Here is an 18,691-nt window from a genome sequence, read left to right as displayed (position 1 = left end):
CAAAGCCTGAAGCAGAGAAGGTTGTGGTTGCCATTTTTGATTCTAATTTTGCCAAGATGGTGGTGGAGATCATCAATGTAAGTTTTGAAACTTTAATTGATGATTTATTATTTAATTTTCTAATATTACAATCTGTTGATTTTGTTAAATTTTTTATATCTAGGTGTCGGAACCGTTGGTGAGGATGCCACGAATGGTGGATGGTGATCATAACTCCATGGGGTATCTATATGAGGCCATGGATAAGGCCAAAGAGGCAATTCAACACTTGTATGCGTCAAACAAGACCAAGTATGAACCCATATGGCGCATAATTGATCGGAGGTGGAACCATCAACTCCACCAATATATTCATGCTACTGTCTACTTCTTGAATCCCAAGTTTTTTTACTCCCCGATTTTTAGAGTAGATGCAGAGGTTAGAGTTGGCCTTGACACATGCATTCAGAGATTAGTTGATGATGAGAACCTTCGAGACCTGATACTTGTTGAGTGGTAGAGCTATAAGAATGCCACAGGGCCATTGTTTTCTTCACCTGATTGCAAATGTAGGAGAGACACCTTACAATCAGGTAAAAACAAACATATGTTTAATTTTATTTTACCATTTATTTCTCTTTAAGATTATTAAAATCTTTACAAATAATAAATGGCATTTTTTATCCTTGCAGATTTGTGGTGGGAAGATTATGGCGCCACAACGCCTAATCTTCAAAAGCTTGCCATCCGCATATTATCGCAACCTTGTAGTGCTTTTGGTTGTGTGCGCAACTGGAGTGTTTTTGAGGTCACCCACACAAAAAAGCGCAATACTTTGACTCAACAACGCTTGAATGATCTTTTCTATGTGCGATACAACATTCGATTTCATGAGAAGAAGGTGCAAGGGCAAGATTCACATGAAGCACTTGACTTGGATGACATTGATCCATATGCAGCAGAATGGGTTGCTGCTCCTGATGATGTTGATAATGATTTGGATCCATTCCTTACTAATGAGCAGCTAAGTGAGTTGGAGAGGGCAGGAGAGGAATGGGATGCGGAAGTGGCAACACGTGAGGAGGAGGAGCACGAGGTTGATCATGCAGCAGAGGCACCTATTGAGGCACCGGTTGAGGATGTTGCCACTACTTTAGCACCATCCCCCCAGCAGCAACAATCTTTTTTGAGCTTTAGTCGTAGGCGTAATTATGATTTCTCATTTTTATTGATACCAAAACTTGAACTTGATATGTAATCAGAATATCAGAGGTTTGTGGTCTATGACTCTATGACTCTATGTCACTATGATACATTGAAATGTATTGAACTCTTATTCATATGTTGCACTTGTTTTTTGGTTTATGCTATGTATTTAACTCAAACTTTGATTTATATATCATGGAAATCAATATATGTTATACAAATTTGCTGTAAATGTGTGTTTTTGAATAATATTAAAAAAAAAAATGTATTTTCAAATGTTCGATAAAGTTGCTGAGAATTGCCGAGTTTTGGCGAGTCCTGAGTTTTTTTTAAAAATTGGCCTTGCTGAGTCATTGCCGAGTCCGAGTTTTTCAACCTTGATTCTAGCGCCCAAGATTGAAGGTCGAATTCCAAGGCATGGAAATTTGAAGTCATGGATAAGAATGAGAAAGGAAAATCCCCTCGGCAGAGAATAGAGAATAAGTATCTAAGGGGGAGAAAAGGAAGGAGAAGCGAGTGAGAGAAAGGAATAAGTGTTTATAAGTGTTTTGCCATCAATGACAAAGGGGGAGATTGTTAGAAATGTATCCTCTTTCAGGTATGAAAATTTGTCCAAATTTCGAGGAAATGACAAAATTGGCCAAGGGAGAGACTTTTCCCTCTTTTGGACATTGGAACTCAAATTTGAAAAAATTCCTAAAAAATAGGAAATGTGGAAAATTGATGAAAAATCTCCTCCAAGTTAAAGGCAAATTCAAAAACTCATGAAAATTCTTCCCAAATCAAAATTCTCTCTTCAAGAATTTTCTCTCTCCAAGAATTCTAGATGTGTAGGATTCCTGTAGGAGTGGATAAATTTGTTAAAATTCTTCAAGGTAGGAAATTCTTCCAAAATGTCTTTTGTGGGCCTGGAATGGAAAGATTCTTGTAAAGGATGAGTTGGCAACATGCAAAGAGAATATTTTGTATTAATGAAGCACAACCCAAAAAATTATAGAAGTTCCTATGACGGCGGGGTCTATTTGCATGTTGAGAATCTATTGAATGCATGGCGACATGATGGCACATTTACTGCTGGCGAGCATTTGACCAAGTGGCAGCTAAGTCAATGCATGGTGAGGTGGTGGAGCATCTTTTGCATGTAACTGTCGTATTTAGGAGATGGAGCATTTAATACACATTGGATGAACTTGATAGATAATGGCACATTTAATGGACAATGGATGCCATTTTTGGCAGAATGTAATAATGGATAAGGGGCACGATGGGTTATTAATGTTTATTCCCACCTTGTTGCATCATGTGTGTGGACTCTTTTGGATCAAACCTTAATTAGGGTTTGCATGTAATCAAGGCTGGAGGCCTATATGAGGGGGTGACCCCTTCATTTGTAAAGAAGGGGAAGGTTTGTATGAAATTGTTGCGATAAGTTTTGAGATAATAATAGTGATGCATTGTTCTTTGATGGTGTTCACTTAAGTTATTTTTCAAAACTTGCATGGTTTCACCTTCCTCACTTAGAATAGAAGTAGAGTAGTGCTTTGATTTCAATGGAGAATGCAATGGTGTTTGATGAATTTCCATGGTTCATACTTTTTGCATCTTGTTGATTATAAGTTGCAGTGTAAAGTTAGCCTAAGCCACTAAATTTGTGCTAAGTTCGATTGTGAATAGTCGTTTGGATTGCTCCGTGTTGGGTATTCTAATGCACTTTTCTCAATGTGAAAATCCTTGAACATTCTCAGAAGATTGCACCAGTTCTTGCGGAGTTGTAGTTAATCTTGGTGAAGCAGTTTGGTTTATTTGGAATTCATCCATTAGAGCATTATCTATTGATATCGCTGCCCTTAGGAGTTGATCTAGATCCTTCTAACCCTTTTCCCTTTAATTTCAGTTTATTCCAGTTCAGTTCGTTCGAAGCAGAAGCATCATAGAATTGCTATATCGAATGATGAAGTTCCAGCCACAACAAAGAAGTGAAAGAATGATTCAAATGTAAGTCCCCTTGGATTACCAGCATATTACATCAAACTAATTGAGTCATGTCCATTGCATAACCAAAACCTTGGAGTCAATCGTTTGAACTTACTGCAATCTTAGCATACGATTGAACTTGATCAAGAGAGAGTAAAGTGACCGTTGGGCAACTTTATTCTATATTAGATGCTGTCATAAAAAACACGTCAACAATTGCATTCTCTATGGGAGTATACACAACATTACCAGACTATGGAGCTTAAGTTCATAGTAGATGGGAAGAATTTTGTACTTAGAGGGATCTCAAATGCAGCTCCATGAATGGTGACTACAAAAAGGATGGAGAGAACCTTTCATAGAGGCCAAGTAGTGTGGGTAGCAAGTTGCTTGATTCTTTCCACAAAGTTTCCATTAAGCAAGAAAGGCATGCATCACATTGACATTTAAATTTTCTCTGGATAAGCGCAAGGTGGTTTCGATGATATGCCTCCAGGATTACCATTGGATGGAGGATTTCAGCATGTTATAGAGCTAGAAGAAGGGGCTAAACATGCTATAACTACACGATATTGTTCTCCACAAGGATGTAAAGAGGAGATTGACATGGGCTTCATAAGACCTAACTTTAGTTCATTTGCATCTTCAATAGTTCTTGTGAAGAAGGATGGCACTATGCGAATATGTATTGATTATAAGGCTTTAAAGAAGAAGACCATTAAGAAGAGATATTTAATTCGAAGGATAGATGAGCTCATAGATGAATTGCATGGAGTTGTGTACTCCAAAATTGATTTGAGATTAGGATACCATCAAATCTGCATGAGAGATAAAGATGTTGAGAAGACGACTTTCAAGTGTCATTATGGACACTTCGAATTTTTGGTCACGCCTTTTGGCCTCACTAATGCTCCAGCCGCTTTTCAATAATGCACGAATCATGTATTAAGTAAGCAACTCAATTTTTTTTTAGTATTCTTTGATGATATCTTGCAATATAGTAAAACTCGGGAGGAGCATTTATAACATCTAGATATAGTTTTGGGTATTTTGGAGCAGCAGTCATTCTTTGCAAAGTTTTCCAAATGCGAGTTTGGTTTGAAGGAGATCTTGTATTTGGGAGATTTCATTAGTGATAATGGTGTTTAGGTGGATCAACAAAGATCCAAGCAAATTTAGATTGGCCACCTCCCTCTAATTTGACACACTTGAAAGATTTCTTGGGATTATGTTGTTGCTGTAGGAGGTTTGTGAACAGTTTCTCTTAGTTGGCTGTTCCTTTGATTGATTTGACAAAGAGGAGCATTTTTACATGGACCGAAGATGATCAAAAAAACTTTTGACAAGCTTAAGAGGGTAATGAGCTTGTGCCTTGTAATTGCTACTCTTGATTTTTTATTGCTTTTTGTTGTTGAATGTGATTCATCTAGAGAAGGTATTGGTGCTGTCCTAAGCTAAAGGGGACATCCAATTGCATTTGAGAGTAAAAACTAAGTAAATGGGTAAGAGATTATTCCATTTATGATAGGAAAATGTTGGAAATTATGCATGCATTGGAAAGGTTTAGACAATATTTGGTTTGTGGAAGATTTGTGGTGAAGATTGATTGTAATAGTCTTAAATTCTTATTGAACCAAAAAGATTTGAATGATTGCTAGCAAATGTGGGCGAGAAAGTTACAAGCTTATGGATTTGACATGGAATACATTAAAGGTAAGAAAAATGTGGTGGCCGATGGACTTTATAGGAGGCCTATTCTATGCTCACTTTCTGCTGTTTATGTTGATTGGAAATTTTCCATTATTGTTGAGTATGCTAAAAATAAATTTGCTACTAATATCCTTGATGAGGTTGTTGAAGATGAAAGGTATTTTGTGATGAAGGGGTTGATCCTCTACAAAAATGGAGTCTTTTTGATGCCGGAGTCTAAGATCAACGAAAATGTTTTGAAAGCCTTTCATGATATAACACTAGCATGAAATCAAGGCTATTATAATACTTATAGGCAGATCCATGAAAGGTTTGTGTGGAAGGGATTGAAGGAGGATGTCCACAAGAATATTAGAGAGTGCATGACTTGCCAAAAGAACAAGGGACAACAAATCTTTCCAATATGCGTACTCCAATCACTATTGATTCCTGAGCAAAAATTGGAAAGCTTATCCATGGACTTCATCATAGGCTTACTCAAGGTACAAGGTAGAGATTGTATTTATGTTGTGGTTGATAGATTGACAAAGTATGGACATTTTATTGCTATGGCTTTAGATTTCAAGGCACCTCAAGTAGCAAATATATTCTTTAAGGAGATATTAAGATTGTATGGCTTGCCCAAGAACATTGTCAGTGACAAGGACAACAGATTTGTTAGTTATTTTTAGCAAGAATTGTTTCATTTAACAAGCAAAAAACTTACACCAAGTACAAGCAACCCTCCAAAAATTGATGGCGAAATAGAGATGGTGAACAAGTAGATTGAGGGGTACTTATGGAATTATGTTTTAGATTAGTAGACCACATGGATCAAGTGGTTGCACTTGAACAGAAATTGCTGCGATACTTCACACCACATGTCCATTAGAATGTCACCTTTTAGAACTTTATATGGTTATGATGCACTGTAATATCCCCCGTCCTTTGAAGATTGAAATCAAGGGATATTTGCTTTCCAAATTGTGTGTTATGCAGTTTTGTAGCTTACGTGTTATGCTGATAATGTTTTCAGATTGCTATGTTGACCAATACACATAAATATCTCAAGAAAAAACTACTTCTAATGATTCCTCAAGGCTGACAATGATCAAAGATGCATATACAACTGACTCGTGATTATAATCCTTCAAATCAAGAGCTAACAGCAAACAGTCATTTCATCAAACACTTGTCACGCATTCTCAGAAAGGTAATGTAACTAGATGCAATCCCAACTCCTCTTTCCTTAATTCATAAGATGGACGAATTATCATTACAAGAACATGATATAGGCAGCTAAAGAACGAATTACAAGAGCTGTCATTAATGGACAATTTCCAGAATGTCCGAGGACATAAGGACTGCGATCACATTCATGCATTCACACTACAAAGAATTACAAATGAGGGCAATTTGTAAGAACTTGACCAAGATGCCTTGAGAAGCCAACAATGTTTGATGTCTATGACTTTTCAACATGCCTAATCGGTCCTCTACTAATGCCGCCCCTGCTGCTGTAACATGTGGACTGAGATCTCAATATATGACAGCCGAAATTACTTCAAATCTCCACCAAAGAGATCGCCCAAGTTGCTGGGATGTATCGCCAGTCCCAACATGAAGTGTGGGAGGCAAGTTAACAGGTTAGGAGCCAAAATTGAACTTTGTATCGGAACCGTCCCTTGCTGCAACAATGGAACCTGATAATAATTGTAATCAGTTTCTAACTCTTGCCAAGACCTCTAAAAAGGATCGCCTCCTCCTCCAAGTCGTAGTGCTATCACCCAAGATGAAGTTTGATGTTCTAAAGAGGACTTGTGAACAAATTTGCGGGAAACAAGGGAACTGGTACGATTTGTCTTCAGACTTGTTTGGCCACTGATTCTTACTCAAATACTCCTCAAAAATGCTTCTAAAGAATCGCCCATAACTTCCAATGCCAATGCTGTCCTCTTGCTTATGTAAGAAGCCTCAATGGTGATGTATGAACAAAATCGAGGGTTTTGGATGACTAACCTGCAAATTGATTCAATCTTCACTTAATTCCACTTCCAAGAGATCTCCAAACAAAACGTCTTTCCTTCCTCAAAATGTAGATGGCAGATGTAGGTCAAAGGGAGCCTAATCGTGGCTCTTTCCCCATCTGTTGTAAGCCTGAAAATTACTTAGTATGGCACCACTCCCAATCTGATATAAACCTGAGAAATTACTGAGTTAAACTCAGTGAATGGAAGTGCAGATCAGCTCCAATAAGCAGAATTGTTGAAGACACTTGATGCCGGAAATGTCTCCAATATAAGCCCAAATGAAACCAGCCTTTGGCCACCAATGAAGTCCAAGTGAGATGACTGAAATATCACCTCCTCACGCAACCCCTCGAGAGATCTTTCACTCCCTCAGTTATGCTTGCCAATGGGAGTTTTCGTTCCCAAAGACTGTAGTCTGCAGACACAAATCGGTTCTACAAAACCAATTCAATTCAAATGCCAATTCTCCAATCTGCCTTGAAGCTTCATCTTGATCTCTCTTTATACTTTTTTCACTCCTACATCCAAAAGCTTCTAGAAGTGACTTTATGAAATATTATTTAATTAGTCACTTTATTAAATTAATTAAATATAAAGTCATCTTTTAATTTTAATTTATTTGATAACTTTATAAATAATTAACTTTTTTTTTTTTTTCGGTAATAGGCCTTGGCCAAATTGATTTTATTAATAAAATATTTTACATCTCCATTCGGTGTGGGCACCGGTAGGAAAGAATGGAGGAAGAAAACCTCCGGTCTTGCCCAGATCCAACTGGATCAGAATTATATAAAGTTTAGATATTTCTTGTCTTTACAATCCTCAATTTCCTTTTGAGGTAAATTACAATTATTTGGCAATTCTGCCCTTATAATTTCCAAACTTTCTGTTGAAAGAGTTCCTCTGTTTTCTTTCCTGCTGCTTGAGACCAATAGATGAGGGTTTCCATTTATGCGTCCACCTTTTATGTTCAAGTGAGCTATTCCGTATTGGGTTTGAATTCTCCTTCTTCAAGCAGATTCTCGTCCCGATCTACCAAAAATCAACCAAACATAGCTACCAAATACTACTAAATGTTAGCAATAACCATTCATTTCCAGATATTATCCTTTTAGAACTGAGCTTTCTTTAATAACATATTGTAGCCTTTTTGGTCTCTCACTTTAACATCCCCTACCCCATAGGAATGATAATGTAAGAGATCATCTAGGCTACAATATTCTTACAGATAAAGAGCTATGGCAATACCCTCAATTCCTTGTCATTTTAGGTCGTAGCCTTTCTCAATTGAATATATTAAACAAAAATCTAATTAACTTTCTTATGGAATAGAAATCATAACCTGAAAATGCACATATAATATGCTTAGGCTCTAAAATTTAAATTTGTCTACTACTTCAGAAATAATTGCATGCCATAAACCTTGAGACTACGTTGTTAGTTACCCTTAGGTTATCCTGTATCCATACATCTGCACTTATATATATATTCCTATGGATATATACATAAGTGTAAATGTATATTAATTACCCTTGAATAAGCATTTTTCGTTATCAATAGACATGTAAATCTTAATCGGTGAATTACATTCCAGAATCCCCCAAAACCATTTTCAGAGCAGACTTTTGTAAACAAACATTACCATGAGAAATTTACCTTACTTCTTTAACTTGTTTGTTTTTATCTCGCCTCTTCTTTTTCCCGTTTTGCCGAAACCTTGGGTGCTACGAATTCTGCCTTAATCCTTCCGTAGCTTAGGTTTTTATTCATTGCATGTAGTCTTTTAATTCACAGAGTTCTGCATAGAGGATCGTACCCCTTAGGACGCCTTTGTGGCATTTTCTTAAATTATGCTGTCCTTGATCACCCAGATTTTATGAGCTGTGATAAGTGATTTCAATAATTATTTAGTTGCTCTATTATAAGAGAATAAGCTCTCGATTCTATGTTAGATGGCTAAGACTTACAATTGTTAACTGAAAATAATTAGATGTTATCTCTCAGACATCCCCCTGTATGTATCGATGTATATATCTATATGTATATATATGTATATTTAATATATATACAGACATATACATATACATATATATCAAGATATATATGAGTATATGCAAATATCTGGATATATATGATTATATATATATATATATATATATATATATATATATATATATATAAACATTACATATATATATATAAAGATATATAGATATTAGTCCACATGTTCATGAGTATATACATGATTTTTAGATATGTGTATGTCCAGATCATTCTTTATCATTGGCTTCTACTATATTAATTGTCTTCTTGTCTATTCCATCTGCCCCTAAATTAGCTAATTCATCGGCTGCCATGTTTGCCTCTCTGTAAATATGGTTAATAGTATAGTCTGTGAAATTGTTGAGTAATTCTAATGCTCTTTCAAGCATGCCTTTAAGCTTCCAATTAGGCATTCCTCTATTCCTAATTGCATTTATAATTATTGCTGAGTCTCCTTCAATTTCTAATTTGGGTATTCTTAATTCTTTGCACATGTTTAAACCTTCTATTAGGCTTAGGAGTTCTGCAGTGTTATTGGTGACTTTTCCTAAGTGTATGGCCTTAGACCCAATGCATTTTCCTTTGTCTGAGTGAATAATACATCCAGCCCCTGCTATTTCAGGGTTTCCTCTGGATGCTCCATCAAAGTTTAATTTGAACCATCCAAGCTTTGGTGGTTGCCATTTACATGCTTTCCTTATTTCCTCTTTATTAGTTCCCTCTTTGCCTAAAAAAGGAGGAATTTTTATTCCACCCCATTGCTTTCTAATGAAGTTATCCCATTCTGTAAATGATTTCCCATATGATGGGATGCTCATGTTTTTATTATTTGCTGTTTCAGTTATTGCTACTTCTATCTTTATTATGAGTTTTTCTACTAGCATTTCCTTTTCTTGAAATATTCTTCTATTCCTTTCTTTCCAAACTTCCCATATTAGAATGGAAGGGCTGCAGATCCATAGGTTATGAAATAGACCGTTTTTCATAATTATTGGCCAATATGAGCACCATTCTGTCAAGGAAGAGCTAATAGCTCCCGACCATCCTAACTTTGCCATTAACTAGTACCAACAAATTTGAGTATATCTACATGTCATGAAAATATGATCACTCGTTTCCTCTTCTTCCCTACATAATAGGCATATTGATGGTCCTTCATATCCCCTTCTTCTGAATTGTTCAGCCGTGAGTACTTTTCTTTGTATTGCAGCCCAAGCAAAGAAGCCTGCTTTTGGAAGGCAAAATTTATTCCAGCATAATATGGTTGGTATGTGGTCTTTGCTGACTTTTACCTCCTTATATATACTCCTAAATCCATCCCTACAATTATATTGTCCGTTTTTGGATTTTGACCATATTAAATTGTCATCCCCTCCTCTAATGGAGATCATTCTATGAGTCAGTATCCTTTGAAGTTCTTGGAATTTGATTTCAGACATAAATTTATTCATGTCTTTCCATTTCCATCCTAGTGCCGATTTTGGGTCAAGAATTATATAATCCTTAACATAATTGCCCCATAGATTCTTCATTTGTTGTTTGATCTTGGATGTATCCATCAGAACATCTATTGGAGGTTGGTCCCCCCAGGAATCTTCCCAAAACAAGGCTGATTTGCCATTATGGACATCCCAAGCTAGATGATTTGTTATAACGGGTCTACAATCTTTAATAAAATTCTAGATCCTTGATCCTTTTGGCAGGTGCCTTTCCCTGAATATTGCCTCTTTTTGTTTAGTTGTCAAGTACTTATTTCTCAAAATTTTTGCCCATTTGGCTTCGGGTGAGACGTATTTATAAATAATTAACTTAATATTATTAATTAAAATAATTAATCAAGCTATCCATAAAATATAACAATAAATTGGACAACTTAATTAATTAATTAATTCTTCTAAAAAATGGGGACATTACATGCACTATCTTTTGCTGAATTATTGTTTTTAAATAGTAAAGTACCGGCAACATGTGATTGGATTAATCAAAATCAAAAGATATTGAGGGCATTAAAAGACAATTTGTTTCGAGCACAAAATCAACAAAAGACTTATGCAAATGAAAAAAGAATAGAGATATCTTTTGAGGTTGGAGACTTGGTTTTCTTGAGATTGCATTGATATAAGTAGACTTCTATTACGAAGAGTGGAATTGAAGAGTTCAAATCCTAAAATTATGGACATTGTAGGATTGCGAAGAGAATCGGTGAAGTGGCTTATGAGTTTTTCACAGAACAACAAGATTAATAATGTTTTCCATGTGTCTTGCCTAAAGAAAGTCCTTGGTCAACATATTATTTCTTCACTGAAGTTGCCACCCTGAGACAAAGAGGGTAAGTTGATTTTAATTCCAATAGAGGTGATGGATAGTTAGTCAAAACTTTGAGAAAGAAAAGCATCACATAATTTTTAATTAAATGGAAGAACCTACTAGTTGAAGATGCCACCTAGGAAGGACTTGAAATACTTGAGCATTCCAATTTGCATTACTTGAAGACAAACAATCTTGGCGAGGGAGGACTTGTCATTCCCCTTTCCAAAAATTTGAGTAGACTTAGTGAGGTGTTCGGGATTGAGGATTGGAGCTATTGCTTGACTTGTGCCAAGGTGAAAGACTAGAGTGGATTTAGAGAGCTGTCAGGGTTTCGGGCTCAAAGATATTGGCTAACCTATGCCAAAGTGGGAGATTGGAGCAGACTCGGGGATATTTCAAGGGTCGGGATTGGAGATATTGCCTAACTTGTGCCAAAGCATAAGGGAACAAGAAATATCGAAACTCGATCTAGAAGTCTATAAGGCCTTTAAGGTTGACCTATTATGTAATGTGTTAATTTCAAATTTGGGCATTGGTGTCAATTTAAGTTTAGGCTGACTAGTGTAATCATTTTGGTTTGTAGCTAATTTCATTTGGAAAAAACATTTCATTTTGGGGTTCATGTTATGCCATTTTTATCTTTTGGAGCATAGATAGAGGACTCAATGAGTACTCGGTAGGACTTGTGGGACTCATGAGTCTTTAGGTTGGCCGTGTCGACTTGCCTAGGACTTGTGATTTGAGTCCTGGCAAGTACTCGTCTGAGTCTTGGGCTAGGACTCGCTGGGCCCCATGCCTAGTCGACTTAAAACATTAAAAACTTGGCCTTTTTTCTTCATTTTTTGCTCAAACTCATCCATTTCAGGGTTTGAATAGTGACGTAGCAAGGGAAAAAGTGGAGAAGACAAGCATTTGGGATTGAACTACTCACAAGTAACTTCATTCTCTTTTTTTTTGGTTTTCTTGATTTGAAAAAAAAAACTTGAAAAACTAGGGGAAATGTTATCTAAGTCTTTTCCATTTCCCTTCATCCCTTAATTTCTTGACATTTTAAGCTTATTTTTGGTTTCTATATTTTTAAAATGAATCCTTATCATTTTTCTTGTTGACGTTTTTTCGCAAAACCATTCTGATTTTTTTTTACGTTAAAACAACAATGTCAAGCTCAAGGCCAACACAAACAAGTGGTAGAAAAGATCCTACATGGAAGTATGGGATACCGGGAGTTGTCAACGGCCATGTCACTTCTACTGAATGCAAGCAATGGATGACAGGTGGAATTAATAAATTTAAATGTCACCTTGCTAAAATACCTGGACAAAATGTGAAGATATGCCCTACATCGACCGAAGACATTGTTAGAGAGATGAATGCCCTACTTGCTAAGTATGAGATGAAAAAAGCAGAAAAGAAAAAGACAAAGGAAGCAATAGCTGCAATGATGAGTCATAATGTATCTAGTTCTATGCCTATTGATTCCTTTGTTGGCCCAAGTCCAAGCTTTCATCATCCATATTCATCTATTGATAAGAGTCTTGAGGGTTCTTTTTCTACTTCTAGCTAGATTCTTTCGTTGTCATCGAATTTGTTTGTTCCACACAATGCTTCAAGAGCACAACCTTCACTTGAAGTTACCACGTGGAATAAAGAAAAATACAATGAGGCTAGGATGGTGGCTGCAAATTTTTAGTACTATAATAATTTACTCTTCAATATGGCGGACAACCCATATTGGGAAGGTTTGATGAATGCATTGACAATTGTGGGTAAGGGCTTTAAGACTCCAACAACTAGAGAATTGAGTGGGCCATTGCTATAGAAAGTCATAAAAAATACACGGCTTGTGGTTGATGATCAAAAGAAAGTATGGCAGAGAAAAGTCTGCAACATCTTATCAGATGGATGGATAGATGGGTGGAATCTATCAAAGATGTTCTTGAAGTCTATATATGCCTCACATGATGTAAAAAATGTTGAGACTTTGTGCAATCTATTAGACAGGGCGATCCAAGAGGTTGGGGTTGAGAATGTTGTCCAAATTATCATGGACAATGCAGCTACATATGTGGCCACAGGCAAACTACTTATGGAGAGGCATCCTACTATTTCATGGACTCCTTGTGTTGCACATTGCTTGGATTTGCTGTTAGACATTGGGATGATTGGATGGGTCAAAAATGTGGTTGAAGATGCTAAACAGATTACCAAATTTATCTACAACCATATGTGGGTCCTTTCTTTGATGAGAAAACACACAAATGGCAAGGACCTTGTGTGACTAGGAGTGACATGATTTGCTAGCCACTTCCTCACTGTGCAAAGCACTCTTGCTGCAATTCCTTATCTCAAGCATATGTTTTTGTTTGATGCTTGGTTGAAGTTTCCATTTTCCAAAAAAGTTGAAGAGGAGATGATTGCAAGAACAATTTTTGACGACACATTCATAAAAAATGGAGAGGAGTTAATAAGGGTAAGTAACAAATACAAACAGATTCTTTATAAACCTATGATGCTATTATATACTTGAAAGTTTGAAACTATGAATTATGAAATTTCAAATATTGAGAGTTTGAAGATCATATGAAGTGTAACGTTTGAATTATGACAAATGGATAGTCAAATTAGGCTTTTATGTTCTCTAAATGTATGAATTTCCTTTTTTTTTGTGTAATTATATTTTTTTTGGCCAAGTCCTTCCCAAGTTTTTTATCGACTCAGTGCCGAGTCCCAAGTCTGGGTCAAAATTTTGGGCTGCTGAGTTGAGTCTCAGTACGAGTCCTTAAACTTTGTTTTGGAGCACTTTGTGTTCACAATTTCTTTTGTGGACAAAAACCCATATGAGATTGTGATTAGTAGATGAAAACCCACTGGTTGTTTGGAATTAGAGGAGGAAAACCCTTTGGTTCTTGGGGGCATTCTCACTCAAGGAGTGCATTGGAGCTTCAAGGAATTGCAGGATAGTTCAGTATTCAGTGTAAGCATTGTTTGTTGCAGGTTTGTAATTTCTGTTTGTTACTGTTGCAATGACTATCATTATGTCCATATTTACTTAGTTATCAGAATTATATTAATATAAGAGTTGTGGCATATTTCTAAGTCATTTGTAAAATTGTCCTTGTTAATTTATTTGTGTTGGTTGGTATTAGTTTGGTGAAGTTTATCATTGGAAAAATTGAGATATGACATTATATTGAGGCAAGCCATCATTGCAGAATTGCTGGACAGTTTGGAGTAACTAAATGACAATTGTATACATTATTAATCCTATTCAGGAACAATATCTTGACATTCCTAACGTCAACTATATTGGCCAAAAATATTGGCTAGCTTATTTGGAAACTCTTCACCCTCGTTATCTCCAATAAGATTGATCTTATCTTTTTGTGGTTGCTCCAGTATATCTTGCTTCTGAGTCACAACTTGTTTTGATTTCTAGTCTGTCCTTTCTACACTCTTCAATTTTTCACAATTTCTTTGAAAATTTTCGATATTACATCTGTCCTTTGCAGTTGGGTTTGACCATGTAAAGTAGCATGGCATTGACTATTCATCTAGTTCATTATTCAACTTGTCAATCTAGCCTTGAGTCTTGCCATCTCATTGTTATTGGTCTGAGTTATTGGGATTGATGATGGAGGGTCCTGGTAAGGTCATTACTTGCGGTATCCTAGTTATCAAGTAAGGTTGCAACTCAGCTACAAGCTTCTCCAAGTCCAGCATTTTAGTATCTTCCCTTGCTTCTTCCTTTAGATCTTGATCAAGCTGTTGAATTTCCTAGAGTTACTTTGCTTGTTTCCTTCTCTGACTTCTTCATGGCTGCCTCAGCAAACATAACAGCCTCAACAATAGCTTTTCTGAATTCGATCTTGGAAAAATCATAATACTTTAGCAGATTGAGATGATAATCTATCTGTCTTAGTTCATATTACTAAAAATTACATTAAAACATGTTTCTGACCTCAATAAGATAGATCATAGAACTGAGAAAGGTATAGATGCCAAATCAGGTGAAAAATAAGAAAAAATAGGTGTATTGGGGCTCAGAAATAATTTGGACATCATGAATCCACATCCACATGGTTTGAAGAACAAATCAGTGGTGACAATTTTGGCCCTATAGAAAGCTATATAGACTACTGTAGAAATTTGACATCACGGGACAGATCAGCGAGATGAGTTTTCCTTGTTACAAATCTATTCCAGGCAGCACAAATTAGCCAAACTGTGTGTCCAAAGGGAAGTTGAATTGGATCTTGTTTTTTTTCGTTTCATGTGGAGGGCATTTAAAGTCCTCTCTATGACTTATGTGCAAATCCTCTAGCATAAATATATGTCCAAGGGGCTAAAGAGAGACAGTTGAAGAAGACTTGAGCATTGCAAAGACTAATCTAAGGGAGTTCTTTAGATAGTAGATGGCCACAAAAGCAGCAACAGTGACCAAGCATGTTGAAAAGCAAGTAATCCACAATGATGCACACTAGGAAGGCATTGTGGATGTGCTAGTAAAAGCTACAAAGTATGTAAAAGTTCAAATTGAGTAACTGGCTTGTAAGAACTTAAAAGAGGATAGCGGATATAAGGAAGCATAACTTGGATCTGAAGTTTTGTTACATTGGTTTTCTTTAGGGTAAATCCTTGTGTGTATCTCTCTTTCATGTGTGTTTGGATCACTTGCTTACTTTTATTCCATGCAGCTACTATACTATCTCTAGCACTTAAAAATTCCAATCCTTGTTCGTAAGCTCATCAAGTTTATTATGAGTAGTACATGTCAAGATTTCATCTTCAGTGTTGTAAGACTTCTCCAAGTCCAGTGCCATACAAAAGAGCTACATGCTCACTTGAGAGCTATTGAGTGCTGAATTCTCTTCTGATTTCTTTTGAAACCCATAGAAATTCAATATGAGGGGGTGTTGGTTATGATTTATTAAATCTATGTTCATGGTCATAATCACCATTTCCTGACTCCATTCCAAGAGCAGTGGTGTGGGATATTGAAGATTAATATCTTTCTCATGATCACCTGAAGTCTGCCTGTAAATTCTGATTTTCACACACATTCATTCATTTTTGCTACATCAATATTGTCTTTCTATTAAGATATGGGCATTCCAAGTCATAACTATCAGTCAAAAGAGAGAAAAAATGAGTGGATTTTTTTTGCTGAAAAGTTAGAAGGTTCTATGCATATTTGTGTTTGTGGTGTGTTCTGCACATGTCTATAATATTTTTTTACTGATGTTAAATCTTTTGATGCAGAATTCGTGGTTCTAAACAGGTTTCTTTCAAATGTATGTATCACTTCCATCTCTGAACATAGAGTGAATGAAACCAAGTATGTGCTCAAAACTTTTGCTTAAAATTTTTGAAATGAAAATTTGACAGAAAAAAAAGGTATCGGAACATTCAACTTTATTTTAGAGGATGAAACAGATACATTTTGAGGATTTGTAATTGAATCAAGAGTCAGTTGTAGCCCATTTTACTTAATGAATCTTGTGATAGATCTGTACAAGAAAGGCAACTACATTAGAATGGAAAACATGGAATATGATTTATTGTGTTATGGGTGCAAGTCGAGAAATACAAAAACTTAATGCAGAACTTCCTGGGATATAAGTTGTTTAAATGACTTCCTGATCAAATAGCATTATGAAAAAAAATAAATCCTGCATTACATTGAAACAATCAATTGTTACATGCTAGGTAAAGCAAGAATTTTTGTCTCTAGATGAAGAAAAATCGAATAATAGTGAATAAATATCTCAGCAATTGCCTTTGAGTTATTAGCAAATACAATACTCAGCTAGAAGATGTTTTAGATCTTTTAAAGTTAGGATTCAGGCTAAAGAAAACTTATGTTTAAGAGTCATTTTGTAGCGGCACTCAAATTTTGTATAGCATTTGTCAATTCTAGTTAATCTACTAAGTGAAGTAGCCCCATTGCCTTGGAATGTTCACAGTTAGGAACTGTACAAGATGGCCTGTGAGAATTTTAGCTGCTCAGATTGAGTTTTAGATAAAACTCCTAGATGCTTCATTTGAATATGGTAGGTTTTTTTAATAGGTAAATGGAAAATTGGATGACAATATCTGGGCTATAGATAGGAAGCATGTAATGTCCCCAATTTGGGATTGACCTGTTTTTTTCCCAAAAACAACAATTCCAACAATAACTTACTAAAGTGAACTCAATTAATCATTAATAATTTAAGTAGTAATGAACAAATACATAAGTTAGTGAATAAGTAGATTATGATAAGCATTATGACTAGATAACTATCTTATAACCAATCATAGTTTACTTTGGTAGGAAATTGGGAAAGGGCACTGTTGGTGGACGTTTTATCATTTACCGAACACTTAGAATAAAATACTATAAGGATACTCTATCCTGTCCTGAACAAAATCACTACTTGTGCCAAGATTGCGAGAAAGACCACACAGCGACTCCAAGGTCTATATGTGTGAACAAGCGACTTTAGTGGGATAGCTTCTTGGGTAGTGTGTGCTGAAAATCTCAAGGGGGACTTACGCTCGAAATCAAATTGTTCACAAGCTGAACTTAGGCAGATCTAACAATTTATGCTCTATGTTTTTGGATTTTCTGATTTAGGATTGTAAAAAGGACAGGGTTTAGGAATTCTATACTACTTCTAAGCTATTCCTATGAACTCAAGAGACGGTAAAGACTAGGTGAAACCGGTAACGACGCTTTGTTTCGCCACATTGGGACAACTACGCAAAGCGGGTGCAATCTTCCAAAGTTATGCTTAAGATTTTCACACTTAGGAAGAATACCAACGAGTGAACAATATCATTCCAAGTAGAAGTTGAACATCCATATTAAAATCTCAGGCTAACTTTACACATTGAAAGGAAATCATCCATCCAACAAAAGTATGAGCAAGATTTCACCAATCAATACTTATTAGATCTATCATTCATCCAACAACTTGAAAACAAATTACTTAAGCAAATCTAATCCAAGTGTTGAAGGGAATATGCAACCATGCAACCATTTAGCAATAAAAAGATTTCAAAATAATACTGATATTGAATTTTTTATTACTCAAATAACTCTGCGCAACAATTTCATAAATCTCTCCACACTGGAATGAAATGAGAGAGTGAGTTTATATAGAGTTTTTGAAAGCAAAATAAACGACTGAGATCAATCTAAGATCGACGGCTGAGATCTAGACAACCTAACCCTAGATAAAGTTTCCAAAAATAATATCAAAAATCAACTTCAAAAGAGACAAGTGGCGTGAGATGCTATTTTTTAGGATTGCATCCCTTTCTTCTGACATTCAATGAATTTGGACACAATTTGGTCCACTTCCTCCATGGTGACATGTGGCAACATGTTGATCCTGAACTCTAATCCTTCCAAGTCATTTGCACACAAAGCAAAGGTGATCTCCCAGTCCAATTCTTGTTTGCGAAAGGCATCTTTA

At 35.9% G+C, this 18,691-nt stretch overlaps 1 protein-coding gene across 1 annotated transcript in view; it reads left to right on the top strand.

Annotated features, from left to right (window-relative positions):
- The window catches only part of LOC131079996 (uncharacterized), a 228,909-nt gene that overhangs the window by 34,424 nt on the left and 175,794 nt on the right, over positions 1–18,691 (top strand). The window contains exon 4 of the mRNA XM_058018045.1: positions 16,491–16,522. Coding sequence (XP_057874028.1) covers positions 16,491–16,522 — 32 coding nt within the window. The remainder of the gene's footprint in view (positions 1–16,490; positions 16,523–18,691) is intronic.

The sequence above is a fragment of the Cryptomeria japonica genome, chromosome 3, assembly GCF_030272615.1.
Source record: "Cryptomeria japonica chromosome 3, Sugi_1.0, whole genome shotgun sequence".
NCBI lineage: Eukaryota > Viridiplantae > Streptophyta > Pinopsida > Cupressales > Cupressaceae > Cryptomeria > Cryptomeria japonica.
This window is presented reverse-complemented; position numbering and strand designations above follow the sequence as displayed.